The sequence below is a fragment of the Falco naumanni genome, chromosome 1 (assembly GCF_017639655.2).
Source record: "Falco naumanni isolate bFalNau1 chromosome 1, bFalNau1.pat, whole genome shotgun sequence".
Classification (NCBI taxonomy): Eukaryota; Metazoa; Chordata; class Aves; order Falconiformes; family Falconidae; genus Falco; species Falco naumanni.
The window spans coordinates 12,019,678-12,037,430 of NC_054054.1; the positions used below are offsets into that span (position 1 = coordinate 12,019,678).

The following is a 17,753-nucleotide window of genomic DNA, read 5'->3' on the forward strand; positions in this document are numbered from 1 at the left end:
TTGGGATGCACAACTTCTGAAAAAAAAATCAGTCTTGGTCTCGTTTTTTTAAGCACATTAGCATCTAGAAAAAAAGACCAGACAGCTGAGGGTGTAAATCACATGTTCAGAGAGGGGAACATAGTAGGAAGCTACGCCTCTTTGCAACAGAGAGGCTTAAGGAGATGTCAACACATGCTTTTCTGCAGAAGGGACTAGTCTGTGGAATATTCTTAGATTAGAACATACCAACAAAGTGATTCACCAAGACCATATTCTGTTCACACAAATCCTTTAAATATATTTGTGTAAATCCTTTTGAAAGAATTTGTGTAAGAAACTGTTAGTCTTGTAAATTGTCTCGTGTACCAGAAGAGGTCAGCAAATGAAGAGCTGATTTTAGGTCACCCTGAAAAAACATTCCAAAGGAATTAAGTCACTGTGTTTAATTATTTATTAGATGAATTGATTGAAGGTGTGGTAGAGATCAGAAGTAAGATAGACAAATACGTTGCATTTGGAAGCCATCAACAAAGCTTTTGAAAGAAAAAGCAGTGCCTCTTCAATCTCTTAGAGGTACCGGTTATGCTTAAGGCAGTCTAGTTGATAAAATGTATTCTGGATTGCAGAAACACTTTTGAAGTCGTCCTTCACACCATAAAGTATCTGAACTGTCTCAGAAAAGGAAGGGAAGTTGATCTCGTGGATTTAATAGCTGGTTCATGGCTGGGAAAACAAGAGTAGGAGCAAATAATCAACTTATACAAGAAAAATAATTTATCATGGAGCTTACTAAGGCGTGTCTCTGGGGTCTCCATTGTTTGATGTATCAACAAATGATCACAGAAAGGGAGTAGTGTAAGGACAACACCTGCAGTCTCAGTACTAAATAATAAAATGGCACATGAGACATCACGTTCAGCAGTGTACTTGGTGGAGGAGGGACAAGAGGAATGCCTATGCATAAGTAGTAAAAGGTCTTACATGAATTATTGCTGCTCAGAAATCCTGGAACTGTTACGGACAGTGCTGCAAAAACTTCTGTGTTGGTGTGGAGCAGCAGTCAAAAGGACAGTGTTGGGAATTAAGGGAAACTTTTCTTCCGTTATATAAATCCGTTGTACTGTTTACGTCTGAATATCACACCTCCTTAAAAATACTAGTAAAGTATGTGCTGTGGAGTACCTTCTGACATGAAGAGATTGCAGCTGGCTTGTCACGCTTACTATTTTATCCTCAGCTTTGACAAGCAACAGCTGAGTTTAGGATGAAGGTATATGAGATCATAAGCACATGGAGAAGTAAGTTGAAGAGGGGGATGACCCTCACTGCTTCTCAAACAAAAAACAAGGGGACAGTGAGGTCGCAGTGGGGAAAGCAGATCTTGAACAAAAGAAAGTACTTTCTCACACCTTGTGTGGAATTCCCTGCCACGGTATTTAATGGAAGTAAAAATTCTACTCTTGACTGAAAAAAACCAGAGCAGTTCATAGAAGAATTTTTCTTCTAGTACTTTTAAAATATGAATGTAGAACCTTTGCCCCTTAAACTGCAAATTGTCAGAGGGTAGTTACTGTTAAGAGATTGTGAAACGGGTGAATTTTGGTTCTGACCTATGTTGCCTTCTGTTCTTTTCACCATGACTTTATTTTTGGAGAGTTTTGTTAACTCGTATATTTGTCAAACAGCGGGCTTTTACTAAATTATTCCTCTGGGGAGTGTGTGTATTAGAAAAGCCAAGGTTAGTATCTGATTTGTTAATACTTGCTAAATAATGTTATGTTCTATTGTGTTAGCATTTTGTAGAAATCACGGATGACCAGTTTGACTTTCACACTTACTGTATGAGGAAGATTACCCTTAGGTCTTATGTGGACTTGTTAAAACTAGAAGATGTACTTCGACAACATCCGTTCTACTTCAAAGCAGCACGAATTGCCATAGAGATATATTTGAAACTTCACGATAATCCCTTAACAGACGAAAATAAGGAACACGAGGCTGATACAGGTATTCAATCCTCAGGATTCATTAAATATGTAGTTTCACTAATTACTGGATATTTTAAGGAAATCCACCTTTCTTATAGTTGTCGGTTGTAGTAGCCAAAAATAAGTTTTGTCACAAGTTGAAGTAGATGAACTGTAACTTGGCCTCCATATAAAAGTAGATGTTTTACTGAAAGTTAAAATAATGCCCATTTTAATTTTGGTTATGATAAAACAATTATGTTTTTTGTAGTCACAATTGTAAAACATGTTTGTGTTATAAAATGGATGGGAAGACACGGAATTCTCATGGTTGCTGGTCCATGAAATAACAGATTGAAGCAGGTGTGTTTGGTAGCTCTTCGTAAACATTTTATTAGTATGCAAAAAGTTGTCTAGATGGCAACTTGAATTTTATAATCTCTTGCTTCTGATGTAAAAAGTAATGTTCAAATCCATCAATTTCTTTTTTTTCTTTCTCATCTCTGATTTGAGAACAACTTACGTGATTATGGCTTGGAGCACCTCAGATGTTATGAGATAAGGGCTGTTGAATCCTTCAAGAGGAATTTGTCAGGTTTTAGTATTTCTCATCTCGGTTCATTTGTGTGGCTTCAGGTTCAAATTAAGACAAGCAGAAGTGAAAAAGAATTCCTGGTAGCTGCTTTCCAATGTGTTTGAAATTATTTCTCCGTGCTTTATTTGGAGGGGAGGAGAGGATCTGAATATGAGTCAAAAGTAAGATGTCTGTAGGGCAATAAAAACAAAGCTGGAACTGCCTGTGCCATGGTGCAACTATTCCACCTTATTTTTGTTAGACCATTTAATTACTACGTTAAATATAATTCATGTTGTGTAATGCCTGAGGAATAAATCAGTGTGTATTGGTGTGCGCTCTTACTCCTGGCACTGGATTTATGGAGTCATGCAGTAGTTACTTTGTTCTGCCTTTCAGCATGTTACGCTTCTGTTGAATTCCTATCGCCGTGATTTCACAAAGGGATTTGTGAATTGTGAAGCAGCGGCATAGACTGTAAAATCCTCTGTCGGTAGTACATAAGCTTTTACAAATGTAATAGCAGCATCACTAGTTAGTATTTATGGTGTAAAGATGATGATGGAGTCTGACAACTGATTGAGAATGTTTGTATTAGATGTCAACATTGTCTGGTTTTGCCCTTTGCATGTGTACAGCAAATATGTCTGACAAGGAGCTAAAGAAGCTACGAAATAAGCAGAGAAGAGCGCAAAAGAAAGCACAGCTGGAGGAGGAGAAGAAGAATGCTGAGAAAGAGAAGCAACAGAGGAATCAGAAAAAGAAGAAAGATGATGATGATGAAGAAATCGGAGGACCGAAAGAAGAACTTATCCCTGAGAAGTTGGCAAAGGTGCTTACTGATGTAATAAAAAATTCATAGAAATTTCTAGAAAAGTTACAGTGAGCACACATACAATTTGAAAGCCATTCAGATAACTTGTTTATCTTTTGTATGGCTTCTCTTCACAGGTGGCATTTTAAAAAGAATTCTTTTCTAGGAGTAGTTTGTTGGATGTACTGTCAGTAATGTGATGAAATCACAGTTTTTGTGCCTAGTTCTCAAAGGCAGTCGTAGACATTTGCTACAGGTGGAATTATCTTCATGTGTGTGTTGCACTAACTTGTTGATTATACCCTGTTTCTAGTTGATCGGATGGAAGTCTTTCTATTCTGTATGTAAGGTGATTATCATTCACTCTTTGTCCCATACTATTTTTTAATTTATTGAGCATAGACAACCTGCGAAAGAGGAGACACAGAAATACTGAATGCTTTGACAGCATTTGTTTGCATTTGTTTCGAATTGGGGCGGGGAAAAAAAGGATAAAGAAACTGTTTGGAAATAGTGGTAGAGTAGACAGAGGTGGACTTTGAGATCTGGGTTAAGCACTGTAGAGTTATATAAAGGGGACATGACCCAGAGGACTGTTCTTGCACTAAAAGTTGTTACCTGTAAGGAGCAGGAAAACTCTTGGAAAATGTGAGGAAAGGTAGTTTACAAAATAGATACAGACTGGAAAAATTAGTTTATGGTAATAGCAGTATAGTATCCTAGATACAGTATTTGGTATTTTCACATTACAAAGCATAAAGGCTGTTATTGGCTCTTGGGGTGATACTTGAAAATTGAAATGGTAAACTTCACTCTGTAGCCAGGAAGCAAGCGACTTAAAAAAAAAAAAGAAACTTGACTAGTCATTTAAGAATATTGTTGGTGTTCCCATTGTTTAGCTCACTGGTTGCAAGAAGGAGCATTCTAATTGCAGGGCTAGTTAAGATTGAAATGGTCACTATGGCATGTATTGAAATGGAGTTCTAGAGGAGAGAGAGATGTCATGGGATATCCCAGGAAAATCTAGGCAGCCCCCAAGGTTATAGGGAATAGTCGCAGCTGTATAATGCATTCCTTTGGTAAATCTCCCCTAGTTGTATTACATGTAATACCAGAATCGTGATACAGACACTTCCAAATTCGGTTGGTTGCAAGTGCCAGAAGACCATTTCTGACGTGGTCACTTGCAAACAGTTTTCCTGAAACGGTTGCCCCTAGACTACTTCGGGTATGTAGCTTCAGCATTAAAGGCATAGCCTTGAAATCTGTTTTATTTTATGTCCCGAATAGTTTAAGTGTACAGCTATGACTGATGTATGCAAACTCAAAAGAGCACGTATAAATTACGTGATTTTATAATGAAAACTGTCGTAGTATATGCTTAGCAGGAACCTCATAAGCTGTCCATCATTGTCTCCAACTCTGTTATTTGCAGTGAAGTGTATTGCTTCAACGTTGCTAAATTGTTATTGACAGACAACAATTAAATTTTGTATCTGATTCTTGGAGAGTGGCTTATATTCATAAAACGTAAATATGAGGGACAACAGAGAGTTCTTGCTCAAATTATCCCTAACCTCTAGATGCCAGTGATCTGTCTGTAAAGAATCGTTGCACAAACTTAATTTGTGTTAAAGCTGGCCATTTACTGGATTACACTAGCCAAGACCAGAAGACCATGATCAGTATCTGGTTCCTTCAAGCTTGCTGTTAGTATCTTGGCTGGGAATGTCACCGTGACCGGGCAGCTTTCAGGAACCTGTCTGAGGCTCACATGAACAGACTGTTGTGGCCATAAAGCAGTCATTCACCAGCATCTCGGGCCCGTGTGTGTAGATTGGCGTGGGGGGCTGCACTGCCCATTACAGTGCAGGTTTAGCTGCAGCTTTGTTTGCCTTCTATCATACGTCAGCAGTGAAGACTTGTATCACTATAGGAACATGTGATTTGTAACCACAAAGCAATTTTTTTAGACCTAACAGTCTGCGTTTAGACACTAATGTTGAGCGAAAAATGCAAAATTTGTAACAGAAGAGGTAATCTTATGCATTTGCCTTATGAGAGTTACTGCTGTGACTCAGAAATAGCTAATTCTGTTGTGAATTACTGTGTTTAAACTTTGACTTAGTTCTGTGTCACTTCCTTGAATCTGTAGGTTGAAGCACCTTTGGAAGAAGCCATTAAATTTTTAACACCCCTGAAGAATTTAGTGAAAAATAAAATAGAGACGCATCTTTTTGCCTTTGAGATTTATTTTCGAAAAGGTAGGTGAGAAAACTAATGAAAGAAAGCAATTTGCATTACATAAAGACGTAAATTTGAATTTAAGCAAAAATTATTAATGAGATATGAGGAGTCAGTCCCTGTTGAGACACACAACTTTGCATTGGACTGATACCCCAGCCATGAGCAGTCTGTGAAAAACCAAAGTTTGAACATTTGGTGATTATCCACTTTTTTTTGCTGTGTTTAAATCTATAAGCAATGAGACTGTAGTTAATTTTCCCAACTTGCATTTGCCCTAGTTATTTCTTTGTATCTATAGTTTGCAGAACTACACACTGTAAAGAAGTGGTGTACAGTTGCTAATGAGAACTGGTCTTTTGAAACACTTGACTTTTGAATTCTTCTATCGGGTAAATATTATGCTTTAAGAACTTATTATGTTCAAATTTACATACTAGTTTAAAGGCTTAATTCAATGGTTAAATAAACGCATGTTAGAAAAATTGGCTGTAGCGGTACGCTCAGCTTTAATTTCTTCGAATCATTCTAATTTCAAGCACTGAATACTGGAAGATAATGCAGCGAGTTCCAGCCACAGGTTTTTGAACATTTGGCAACGCTTTCTTTTCCAGAGAAGTTCCTTCTGATGCTTCAGTCTGTGAAGAGAGCCTTTGCTATTGATTCTAGTCATCCTTGGCTTCATGAGTGTATGATTCACCTCTTCAGCAGTGGTATGTATCTGTTCAGTACAACTTCGTCTGTACACGCTTCCATATGATGCCTAAACCTCATAGTCACTGATTTTTAGTTTATGGACTGTTAGCACAGTTAATTCAAGATGTTTGAGACACATACTAGATAGCTTTTAAAACAACTGATTCATGCTAAAATTAAATCATGTTGATTCTGACTGCAGTTGGATTTAGTAGTTACTCCAACTTGTGCAGTTAAGTCTTGAAAAGCCTGTGAGTAGAACGGTGAAGTCGTGAAAGAGTGAGTGAGGAAATGGAAACTGCAGTGACAAATCTGACTTTTCTGCTGGCAGCCTGTGTCAGTGTGCGAGAAAAAGGCTTTGGATTTTGTCCTTTGTGTTAGAAGTTTGGAAGGGTTCTCTCCCTTCCTTTGCCCCAAAGGTCACCCTTCCTGTTGGTGGCTGCAGACTAGATACATTTAAGAACAGACTTGTATGACCTCAATCTAAACTCCTAATGGATTTTAGTCTGTAAGGGAGAAAGTACTGGAGTAACAAAGGCTTTGGCTTTTTTAAGTATCAGAAAACTGTCACAGTTAAGCTTTTTCCAACCAGATCCATTTATTTACCCTTTTGAATTTCATGCATCTTTGAGATTATTTTTTTCATTTATAATAATAATGTAAGGTGACAGGTAGTAAAATAAATGCATTAAGTAGATTTTATTGTGATTACCTGTGCTTACCTCAGTTAACTTTTCCACCCCCACCCCCCCCGATTCAACAGTATCTGAAAGTAAGGATCTGCCTGATGCGGTTAGAACAGTGTTAAACCAAGAAATGAATCGGCTTTTTGGAGCAACTAATCCAAAGAACTTCAATGAAGCTTTCCTTAAAAAGAACTATGACTCATTACCACATAGGTTATCAGGTATTCTGCCTTGATCCTTTTTCTGCCCTGCTTCTGCATTTTCTGTGCTTCTTTAGCAGCGGTATCTCATTATCAGCACCAGTGATGTTAAAAATCACTCTTTCCATGAGGAATGCTTTCTTTTTCAGCTTGCGTTTTTGCAATAGCATGACCACCAGGTTGTCTGTGGTTTTCTCTTAATTTTTTCTATATGCTGCTAAAATACCAATTTTTGGACTTCTCTGTCCTGTACTCATTTCTGATGCATGAGGAATGTATCATAAGGCTGCAACTATTTAATGCATTTGTGAAATAGTTGGTATGTGAAATAGTATTTCTGAGTTGCGAAGCTGTTGGGGTTTGGATTTTGAGAAGTGTATTGGAAGAGGCTGGCTGTCCAGAGAAAGGCGCTGAGAGCTCGGCAGGCCCAGGTGGCACCCAGCGCTAGTGGTGTGCCTAACCAGGAAGGGGAGCTTGGGTGGTGCTGGTCACCTGTTACGAAGGGCTGCCTACCCACAGTGGTCACATACTACGGTGTGTACACCACATAGGAAACGGGATGTAAATCACCCAGGGAGCAGCGTTACCGTTGTGGCTCAGTCTGGGCTCAGACCTGGTCACAAAAAGCAGTGAGTTTACTCTTGCATCTTTTCTGGCATCAAGTCCCTTCAATTAAACTGTGTCCTGGGACTTGGAACTGTGTCCTGGTTGTGTCCTGAGCACGGTGTTATAACAAGAGCTCTGTGTGCACACCTCTTCTGTGCCCCAGTTTCCGTGTGAGGAACACGGGAGCAGTGGTGCTGGAGGGAGTTGCGGTGTGTTGCAGCAGGTCTGAGTTGTTACCGTCGCTGCCTGGGATTCCATGGCATGCTGCAAAAGGCTCCGACTCTGCAGTAAAGACAGCGCCGATCTGTTTTAATGCTTTGTCTAGCATTGAACAGTAGACTTAAAGCTACCCTTCTGCTTGCTGTGGTGTCAAGCTTCAGTGCTCCAGGTGGTTCCCTGTTGAACTACTACTGTAGAGTCCAGTGTCCCTTCTTAGTCGTATTGTCTCCATTTTATGTTTGTATACAAGATGTTTTTGGTCATCCACTGGGTGATGAAACATTTTTTTCCTCCTGTAGCTGCCAAAATGATGTACTATTTAGATCCTTCCAGTCAGAAAAGGGCAGTGGAGCTGGCGATGACCCTGGATGAATCCCTCATGAACAGAAATCTTCAGGTAACACATTTCATAAATTGTAAACTACTTCTGGTATATCTATGGAAGCTCTGTGGAGGTAAGAGGAAGCCGAAACGATTGCTGTGCCTCATGATAAGGAGGTTGGGTTCTCATGAGAGAAAGCGGTAACTGGGTTCATCTGGACTGCAACGTTTAATGTCCTTTTCACACATTTATTGTAATTTTGTTGTAATATGAAGAGAGCTAGCTAGCAGCAGAAACCATGTTATCGCCACAGGGAACAGGAAAGCTTAATAAATGCAGGAGGGTTCACACGGCAAAAGATGCTACAGTCCTCCCCAAAAAAAGGATTGCAGTCTGGCCAAGCTCTAGCTGCTACACAGGCAACTGTTCACAAGAAAACGATTGAGTTAGGAGTGGCTCGAACTCTGTGAAGACTTCCTATATTCATTGTTCTGCAGGCTGTGTGCATTATCTTTGCTTTAACAAAAAGTGCGTGTGTACATTTTGGCCTTGGTACGTAGTTTAGCAAAAAGCTTATCGAATTTTGAAACTCTCCTCTATTCTGGTGGTCGTGGAATGATCTCACTGGGCCACTGGCACTGTGCCCCCTTCCCCACTCCCCCGCCTTCATTTGGGAAGGCTGTTAGTTCTGACTTGCGATTCAAAGTATTCAATTTTTGATAAATTTTGTTTAAAAAATAATTTTTGTTAGCATCTATGTTTCTTACAAAGAATAATAAACACTTTTTTTTTCCTGCTATGACTATCCACTGGCAGAACCTTACCTGACAAAGCAGAGAAGGAATAAAATGTCCTTTCTTTTTTCTAGTCTTTTTCTAAACTCTTTCTGTATCCCAGTCAAAGCAGTTCCTTTGCCATTACTGTGAGTGTCCGGCGCATTTAATTAAGTATTAAGAGAGATTCCTTGGCAGGCCGTGCAAACCTTAGGATGTTAGTTTCTCTCTGTTCCCCTGGCACTTTATTTCTTTATTGTGCTCTTTATGTCTGGGGGCTTAAGAGATACTTTTTTTAGACCTATTGCAAGTAAAGTAGGTGAACTTTCTAGTAGAATTATTCTTTCGTGGGCCAAAATCAGCATTTTACGAAACACATCCCTTTGGAAATACAGTGGGTCCAACAGAGCCTATAATTGTGAAGGATTTTAAGTTCACAATAGAATTTTTGGACAAAACAGAGGGGGTGAAAAAGAGAGACAAATGAAGACCATTTGCCTTGATTTATGACCTTGCTTAGGATGTTAAAAGATTCAGCTCCTTTCTCTAGCTGATCTGGTTACGGGAGACACTCATGTCTTTTATATCCTAAAAACATATTTAGCAGTTTTCGTAAACTGTTTTCTTCTTTGGGTTCTTTTTTGTTTGTTATTGTTTAAGCATTCTCAAAGGGCTTAAAATAATTTATCAATAGATTTAGAGAACAAAAAAAATTAAATTGCTTTGAACAGGATTCTTTTTGCCTCATAGCTGCTTTTTGCCTGAGAGCGGGATTCTGGGACTTGGACTGGGGAAAGATTAAAATGTAACGAAAAATGCTTGGTTGTTTTAGAGGTGTTACCTTGATCAATGCTTCTTGTAGTCCTGCTGACTCAGCAGCATGTAAAGATGATAGACGCAGCGTTGTGATAAAAACTCAGAAGGTTCAATTTAGGTATTCTTGGTGTCAGCATGAAGAAAGACTCGGGAGTTCTGCTGAACTTCTATATGGAAGTTGAAAGTGCCCTTAAAAAAATGAGTATCTGAAGGAGTCTAGGCATTCGTTGAAAGGCATTCTTATGCGCAAAGAGATCAAATATATTACATTTAATTTTGGTAAAGACCAGTTGTCTCAGGGCACGTTGCAGGCGTAAATCTAGATATATTTGGCCTTCTGGGGATGCCAGTGTCACGAACAGCAAATGTAAGGAAAAGGGGTTGTTGAAGAGGGCGTCATAACCCCATAGCAGGAGGACAGAGCAGTTAATACACAGAACAAATAAAAGCTGTAGTAAATGTCAGAGGAGCGGAAAAAGACTAGCTTGCTGTGCTAAGGCTAGCATACATGGCACGGATGGATGTTAAGTGCTGCTGGGCTTTAGTGAAGCTCTCAGTAGGTCAGTTTCTCGTGTTTGGAATGCAAGTTGGAAAAAAACACAGGCAATCTCATTTTTCTCTCCTAATTCATGAACAAAAAAGGATATGAAACTGCAGATACATTGAAGGATGTGATAATATCCGGGTAATTTGGTTTGATTCACTAGTTAGACACACTTCAGTAAGTCACATATCCTTCAGTGTAAAAAAAAAAAATTTTTTTCCCCTACCAGAAATATTTTCACATCTAATTACAGTTATTCAGCTGATGATATTTTTACTTTTTAGTTATGTGTTATTAATGATTAAATATTTCGTAGTTCTTTCAACTTTATCTGAAAGCACGTTCACAAAAGTGATGATTAGGAAATTAGAGTATATATTCTGGATCTGTTGTTTTATTTGTGAACACTAAAATACAAATGTATGTTACATATTGCTGAAATGTTCAGTGTGTCCTGGGGAGGGGAGGGGGAACCACAAACCCAAAAAACACATTTAGATGCAAGTAAACCCGGGTTTTGGTTGCCAGCTAGTAAGATTCAGTTCTTTTTTAGGAAAATAAGGAACAGCTGACAAATTAGTGTTTTCATATTCAGTCAAGATTTCTAGCTGGTTTTGGAATCCCTTTTTAAACTGCGTTATTTTGACTCAGACTCCACTGGTATTTCATGCTGTGTCTAGTTTGAAGGAAAAAAAAAAGTCATTTGATATTGATAGAAAACAATACTTGGAGTTTGTTTCCTTTGTAGAGTTATATTTCTGGTTTGTGAGTGTTCAGACCAACTTTTAAGAAGGCATAACACTTCTTTATTTTTCTCTTTAATTAGACTTGTATGGAGGTATTAGAAGCTTTATGTGACGGTAGCCTTGGAGACTGTAAAGAAGCATCTGAAACTTACAGAGCAAATTGTCATAAGCTTTTCCCTTATGCTTTGGCTTTCATGCCCCCTGGATATGAAGAGGATATGAAGATCACAGTTAATGGAGATAGTTCTGCAGAGCCTGAAGAACTGGCCAATGAAATATGAACAACTTTATTGGAAAAAAATGACATTGGACCATATCTGGTGTATAATATTTTTGTCACGCACCTGCTGAATTGCTCTAACTTACACAGAGAACAGAAGGAAAAAAAATGTTGCCTTCAAATAGTTTTACTTTTTTTTTATCCTGCTGACAAAGTATATATATAAAATATCTAACATATTACTGGATATAGGTTGTTCGGTTTCTTAAAAATTAAAAGCTGCTAAAATTGAAGAAAAAACCCCCTTCTCCTTACCTACCTACCCATGTTTTTAAACTAATTTATATAAAATCTGGAGGCGTATAGCCCTCGGAGCAGGTGTGTGGCAGAAATATTACTTTAAATTTGTCTTGTGAGATTACTGTTATCTCAGACAGCAAAAATGCTGTTTTAGCACTGGATTCTTTCACTGAGCACAAAGAGTTGATGGGGCTTTAGCATCTGACTGATTTTGATACGGGGATGATTCTGTCCATAGGAAGTATGCAATGTGAATCAGAATATACAGAGAAGCCTGCAACATACGCGTTATGTTGTGGATGCTGGGACATACGGATATCAAGCAGAATTAAGAAACATAGTGTGTTCAATAAGCTTGTTGTGTCTCTGAAACTCACTGTACACGATCAGTTTGGTGTTCTTGCACCACAGTTTTTAACTGAAGGAACCAGTTAAAACTCTCTCTCTTTGAATTGAACTCGGGGGGTGGGGGGGGGGAGAATCAACATTGCTGTTCTTGAGATGAACCTATTGGCGTAGGTTGGCCAAACTTTTTAAAACTGTAATGCAAGAACCAAATAAAATTATGCACTGTGATGTGGCACCAACTAATAGGAAAGATAGCATGCATTTTTCACATAGAATGAAACAAAATGAGGACATACTATGGCTTGAAGTTGCAAAGAGGAGAACTCCTGACTACCATTTTGACTGATCAAGAGACTAATAGTTTAAAACCTCAGCAGGCCTTGTTCACGTTATGCAGAAAAAAAAAAAAGTGCTGCAGTTTAGATACCTCTGGAACTTTTCCACAGTGTCACAGGTTTGTAATACTTGAAGCCCTACATTTCTAAGAATATATTTCTTGCTCAGTTGTTTCAGGCAAGCCCAAGACTTTGTAACTTTTAAGGGGCCCAAGATTTTTTTTCAATAACAGACCAGCTTCTTATTCCTGCAGTTACAGATGTAATTTCCTTTGTCAAACATAAGGTACCAAATATAATGCAATAAAATGTTTTGAAAAACAATTGTGTGAATATTTAAACCAATCTCTGTTGTACTTTGAAAATGAATGGGTTCACTACAGTGCAGCTCAGGGTTGGCTTACTGTGCTGTCCAGTTACGCTAATAATGTCACTGCTGATGGGTGGTAGCTGAGTATAAAGTGCAAATGCATTATATGTAAATACTGAATGTCTGGGAAGTCCTATAACACAGAACGCTTTACTACTTGGCTTTTAAGTTCCACCAATGTTACATTGAATTTTATTTTCAAAGTCAAGCTTCAGTCTACGAGTCTACTGTGTTAATAATATCGATAAGCGCTCAAATTTTTTTTTTAATAGGCTCATCATATAAAACAGAGGAGAAAATAAACTACAGCTTCTAAAGTGAGTGCCTTCTTTGCTGCAGAAGTTCAGTTACAGAGTATCCATCATGTGGATACCCAGCCTTCCTCTTCCACGTCATGGAATTCAGTGATTGACACATACAGTTAAGAAATCCAGGAAGACTTATTGGGGTTTGTAGTTTTCTAACTGTCAGAAGGACAGGGTTTTTGTTTCTTGTATATTCAGCCCCACTTTTTTCATGGTTAGACTATCCTTGTGTATGTTTGCAGTGTAGTTCATGTCAGAAATGTAGGTTGTATGGCAATATTTGTATATTTAATCTGCTGGGCTTTTAGGGACTACTAGAATACCTATAGAGCCTTTAATTGACTCTGGTATTTATGTCTAGATCTCAGTCTTTTCTGCAGCCTGAGATACCTGGACTGCATGTCTGCTGCAACTACTGAAGATGGTTCAATCTTGCCTACACAAGCTATGAGCTTTTGGCCTTGCCTCTGAGTATTGCTGCCGTTTTCTTGGCTTCTGATGCTTAGCTGGAGGCAGATGAGTGCTCACTCTTTTTAACAGATTGTGAATTGCATCAAGCAATTTTTTTCCCAAATTTTGTTTTTTGGGTGCTGCCTATAAATAGGATTATTTCCTTTACTTTTTCACTGCCTGTTTGTGTTTGTGTTGAAATAGATGAACTAAGAGCAAGAGGTTACTTGTTATCTTTCATTATGCAAGTGGGAAAGGCTATTTCTGTGGGCCTTCCAGAAGCCTCCATCTACGCATCCATTGTGATTTCCCCAAAGACATTTCTTCATAACCTTGCTGAAGGGCATCCGTAGTGCTTCAGAGATTATGCTTTTGGATTAAAGAGGTTCCTCATCCCATTCCAGAAGACTCAAGTCCGAGGAAATGAAACTCAAGAGTTTACTTGCAGAAGAAGGTTCTTTAACTGGCAAAGGAATTGCTATTCCTTCATCTTTCAATCTCTCATGTTAAATGCAATGCTAACTTCCAAGGACAAGTTTTTAAGAGGTGGAAATGAAGTCAATCCAATGCAATGAGTCTTGCGAAGCAGTAGTAGTAGTAGTATTACAGAGTGTCATGCTACAGTGAAAACTTGGCTTTGCATGCTGAGATCCCAAATCGTAATCACGGGTACTTGGCTGCAGAAGCAGGTGAGCAGGGATTGCGGTCATGGCCAGAGTGACCCAGAACGTTGGCTTGCTAATGACATGATGTGTTTCGATTCGTCATGTTTTTCGCTGGAGAAATGTTTTCACCAACAGTGGAGCCACTGGTCATGAGATACGCCATGGATATCTTTCCTGGGGACAAAAGTCAAAACCGATTTTTTCCCTAATGGAGACTGTAGATGGTGCAAATGCACGTTGCGTGAAGCAATGCCAGAGTCAGAACTGGACTGAAATTGTAAGTAACTGAAAGTGGTTGTTTGCCCCGAGATAGGCGATGTTCTCGCTTTTTCCCTTTGGAGACCAGAGCATTCAGATATGTGGTATGTGTGAACAAACAGGTAAAATAATCTCAAAACTATCTAGTCAGTAACTCACATTCTTTCTTTGCATCTTAAATGCCTTAAAAGCTCCTATATTCTTCTACAGTTACGGTTTTTTTCAGTAGAGGTCTTAATGCTTCCATGTTCATAGGGGAGGAATCATGTCCTGATGTGTGGTGTGTCAGCCATAATACAGCAGAAAATTTGTCGCTCAATTTCCCTCCTAGTGAGGAAGAAGAAAATTCCAGTTTTTCAGGGAGCTATCTAGGGCTAGGTGAGGTACATACAATTAGCCTATTAAATCTTCCTGTAGTGTTTGCTTTGGTTTGTTTTTCCAGGTCTGGAGGTGCTCCAGCTCTACAGTAGACCCTGGAAGTTGGTGTAGCACCTTACTCTTCAGCCAGATCGAATTGTCAAAGCTCATAGACAGGAAACACCAATGAGAGTAGGGTGAGATCAGGCCTGAGAAACCAGAGGTGCAAATACAATTTCAGTATCACGTGAGCAAGTTAAAGTAAGAAAACTTAAGATCTTTGTCTAACATGATGCCTTTGAGAGTTTGAGCGATGGTGCCATCATTCCTGCAGTGCTAGCGTCCCATACGCCGCAGTTGTGCTTTGAATGTGTGCCACTAATTCTAACAAAAACCACTTGATACGATAATCCAGCTCTATACCTGAATTAAAATGATTTTATTTTTCCCTTTTAATGATTGCTTTAAATGTTTTTTGTGTTTAAATTGCTTTAAATGTTTGAGTGTTCTGTACTGGGTAGCTAGCTAGCTTTGAATCTTTCCCCTGTCTTTCCCCCTAAAAAAGTTTGCTCTAAAAATGCAGTTGGTATCGAAGTGGTAATGTAAAATAGCTCAAACTATGTGGATATAAGAGTTACGCTTGTCTGATAAGATACTGCTTTGAGATCCTGTGGAGGAAAACCATGCAAATGTAGTACAGTTACAATTAGACAGTAACATCAGTAAGGCATTGAGCAGTCTATAAGCTCATTAATGAAAGTTAATGTTCCAGACAGAGGAAGATAGTTGCTGAGCCTGGGGAAAGGCTCTTGCTTCCAGGAGTATTCCGGTTGTGAACTGTTCCTGGATGTGGTAAGGAGCAAAGGGCGTACATTTTTATAAAACTCGTGGTCATGTTGTAATGATTGTATTTCCTGGAAATTAAAGCTGCAGTCTACAAACACCAGTTTTAATGCCTCTTTCAGGCAGAGACTCTTCTTCCCAGGAGCATACGGCCAGCAGTGAGAATGGCAAGGAGCAACTGATAGAGCCAGCTCAGCAAAAGGAGACTGAAGTGAGTTATAAGGAGGTGGCATAGTAGAAATTCCATTTTTAGATTAAGTATAAAATAGCAGGGTTTTATTACTAGAAAGATTACTGAAGCTGTAAATACTATAAATGCAGTCTTCCCATGCTGAGGAAGCTGTAAAATATGTATTACTTCTACAACGGTACAAGCAAATAGTAGTATGTTCACAAAGATTCTAGCTTTGTATGTTGGTCTTCAAGTAAATCGTGGCAGAAAACTCAAGAGGACAAAGATTGTCCAGTTTACAAGGGACCATATCAAAGGGTTTGTTTTTTGCAAGAGAAATATTACTATGAAATCCAAAGCATCTTAGAATAGCTTTCCTAAGATGTTAGTTGTTTTAATTGAAAATGTTACATCTGCTAACTGTTTATAACAAAAGTCAAGAAGTACTTTTACGAAATATTTCTGCCTGGCACTGCCCATTCAATATCTACCTCTACTAGTCCTAGTCTAATTCAGCTACAGCATAATTTTAGCCATTTAGCATATAACATAGGAAAAAGTGTCATTTACCTGGTTGGTGAACAAATGTATGATGATGGATAATGTTTAGTTTTAAACTGTAATGCAATAAACCACGAACTTAGTGCAAGTCCTGTTGTTGGTTCAGTGCAGCAGCATATTTATTGCTTCATTGCTGATCCGTTCAAAAAAATCTTAATTATAAACTCCACAAAGTTACTTGCAATTGTACTGGGATTTGCTTTCCCTTCCAGCCTTCCTAACTGGTTAACAATGTTGTACTGTGTTTTTACGCTCTTCTCTGGTGGTAGCAAATATCAAAACTGGCAGGAAGTCAATCAAAGAATAAAAATGCTGAGTTCTGTTTGTACATGAGTACTAGTGTTTCCTTGTAGGGTTCAGCGTCCTCCTTAGATGCCTGCTAGCTTTGTAACAAACCACCCCTTGACTAGTTCCCTTAATTTCCCCATCACCTCCTTCCATCCTGACGGGTTGTAAATTGGGGTGCGGGTCTCGCCAAAGGGAGCAAGATCAGTAGGGAAAGGCTGTGGCTCTCTTTGGAGTCGGGCTAGAAAAGAATGACCTCGGCAGAGAGCCGCCTTTCCTACCCTTCAGGCGAATTGTATGTACGTGTACAAAGAACCTTTGATTTTTCAGGCTCCAAAGAGCCAACGTGGGGATTTGGGAAATGCTCTTACTGAAGGATATTGAACAAAAGGGGTTTGAGGGGCAAGCCGAATGAAGAAGCGTTTGCTATTTTCCTCGGGTCTAGTTTGGGGGGAGAAAATAACAAATCTCAGTAGCCTCCTCTCCCCCACCCATAAGTCCTCCTTTCCTGACTCAGCATCCCCGGATGTCTCGTGGCTTCAATCAGTCAGCAGACAAAATAATATGGTAATGCTGACAAACTAGGAGCAAAAGTAACTAGCTAGCAGCTGACACAGCATTAGAATAACCCATAGCGTGTTGTGAACTTGACCATTAAGATTACCTGGGAAAAATTGCTTGTTAACTCCTGTGTGTAATGAACAACAGTTCTGATGAGCACTGTCTGCAGCGAGCACAAGGGGCTCCAGCAACATGCACATTCTGTACTTCGTTATAAACATCTGGCAGGGAGGGAGATGCTGAAGTGACCACAGCAATATCCTCGTATCCATCCCTTTGGATGTGCAAGGGGAGCTGGTCACAGTAAGGGTTGCTTTGCACGGATCATCCCCTGCTGAAAAATAACATCCCGTCCTTGTCAGTGTCCTCAGCGATTTCATTTTTCTTTTGTGAGAGGGAAGGGGCGTTCATGCCGGGTAACTGCCTGCCATGAACTTTTAATACTTTCAGACTTCACCCTTCTCTCTCTGGGAACAGCTCCTCATGATTGTCTACAAGAGGACTTAAGGCACAGGAGATTTATGAGGAGCCAAG

At 39.2% G+C, this 17,753-nt stretch overlaps 1 protein-coding gene across 1 annotated transcript in view; it reads left to right on the forward strand.

Annotated features, from left to right (window-relative positions):
* The window catches only part of NAA15 (N-alpha-acetyltransferase 15, NatA auxiliary subunit), a 42,524-nt gene extending 29,808 nt beyond the window's left edge, over positions 1-12,716 (forward strand). Inside the window, exons 14-20 of the mRNA XM_040577934.1 lie at positions 1,776-1,989; positions 3,162-3,355; positions 5,493-5,601; positions 6,196-6,294; positions 7,041-7,184; positions 8,288-8,385; positions 11,270-12,716. Of these exons, the coding sequence (XP_040433868.1) occupies positions 1,776-1,989; positions 3,162-3,355; positions 5,493-5,601; positions 6,196-6,294; positions 7,041-7,184; positions 8,288-8,385; positions 11,270-11,470 (1,059 nt within the window). The 3' untranslated portion in view covers positions 11,471-12,716. The remainder of the gene's footprint in view (positions 1-1,775; positions 1,990-3,161; positions 3,356-5,492; positions 5,602-6,195; positions 6,295-7,040; positions 7,185-8,287; positions 8,386-11,269) is intronic.
* Positions 12,717-17,753: the final 5,037 nt, after the last annotated feature.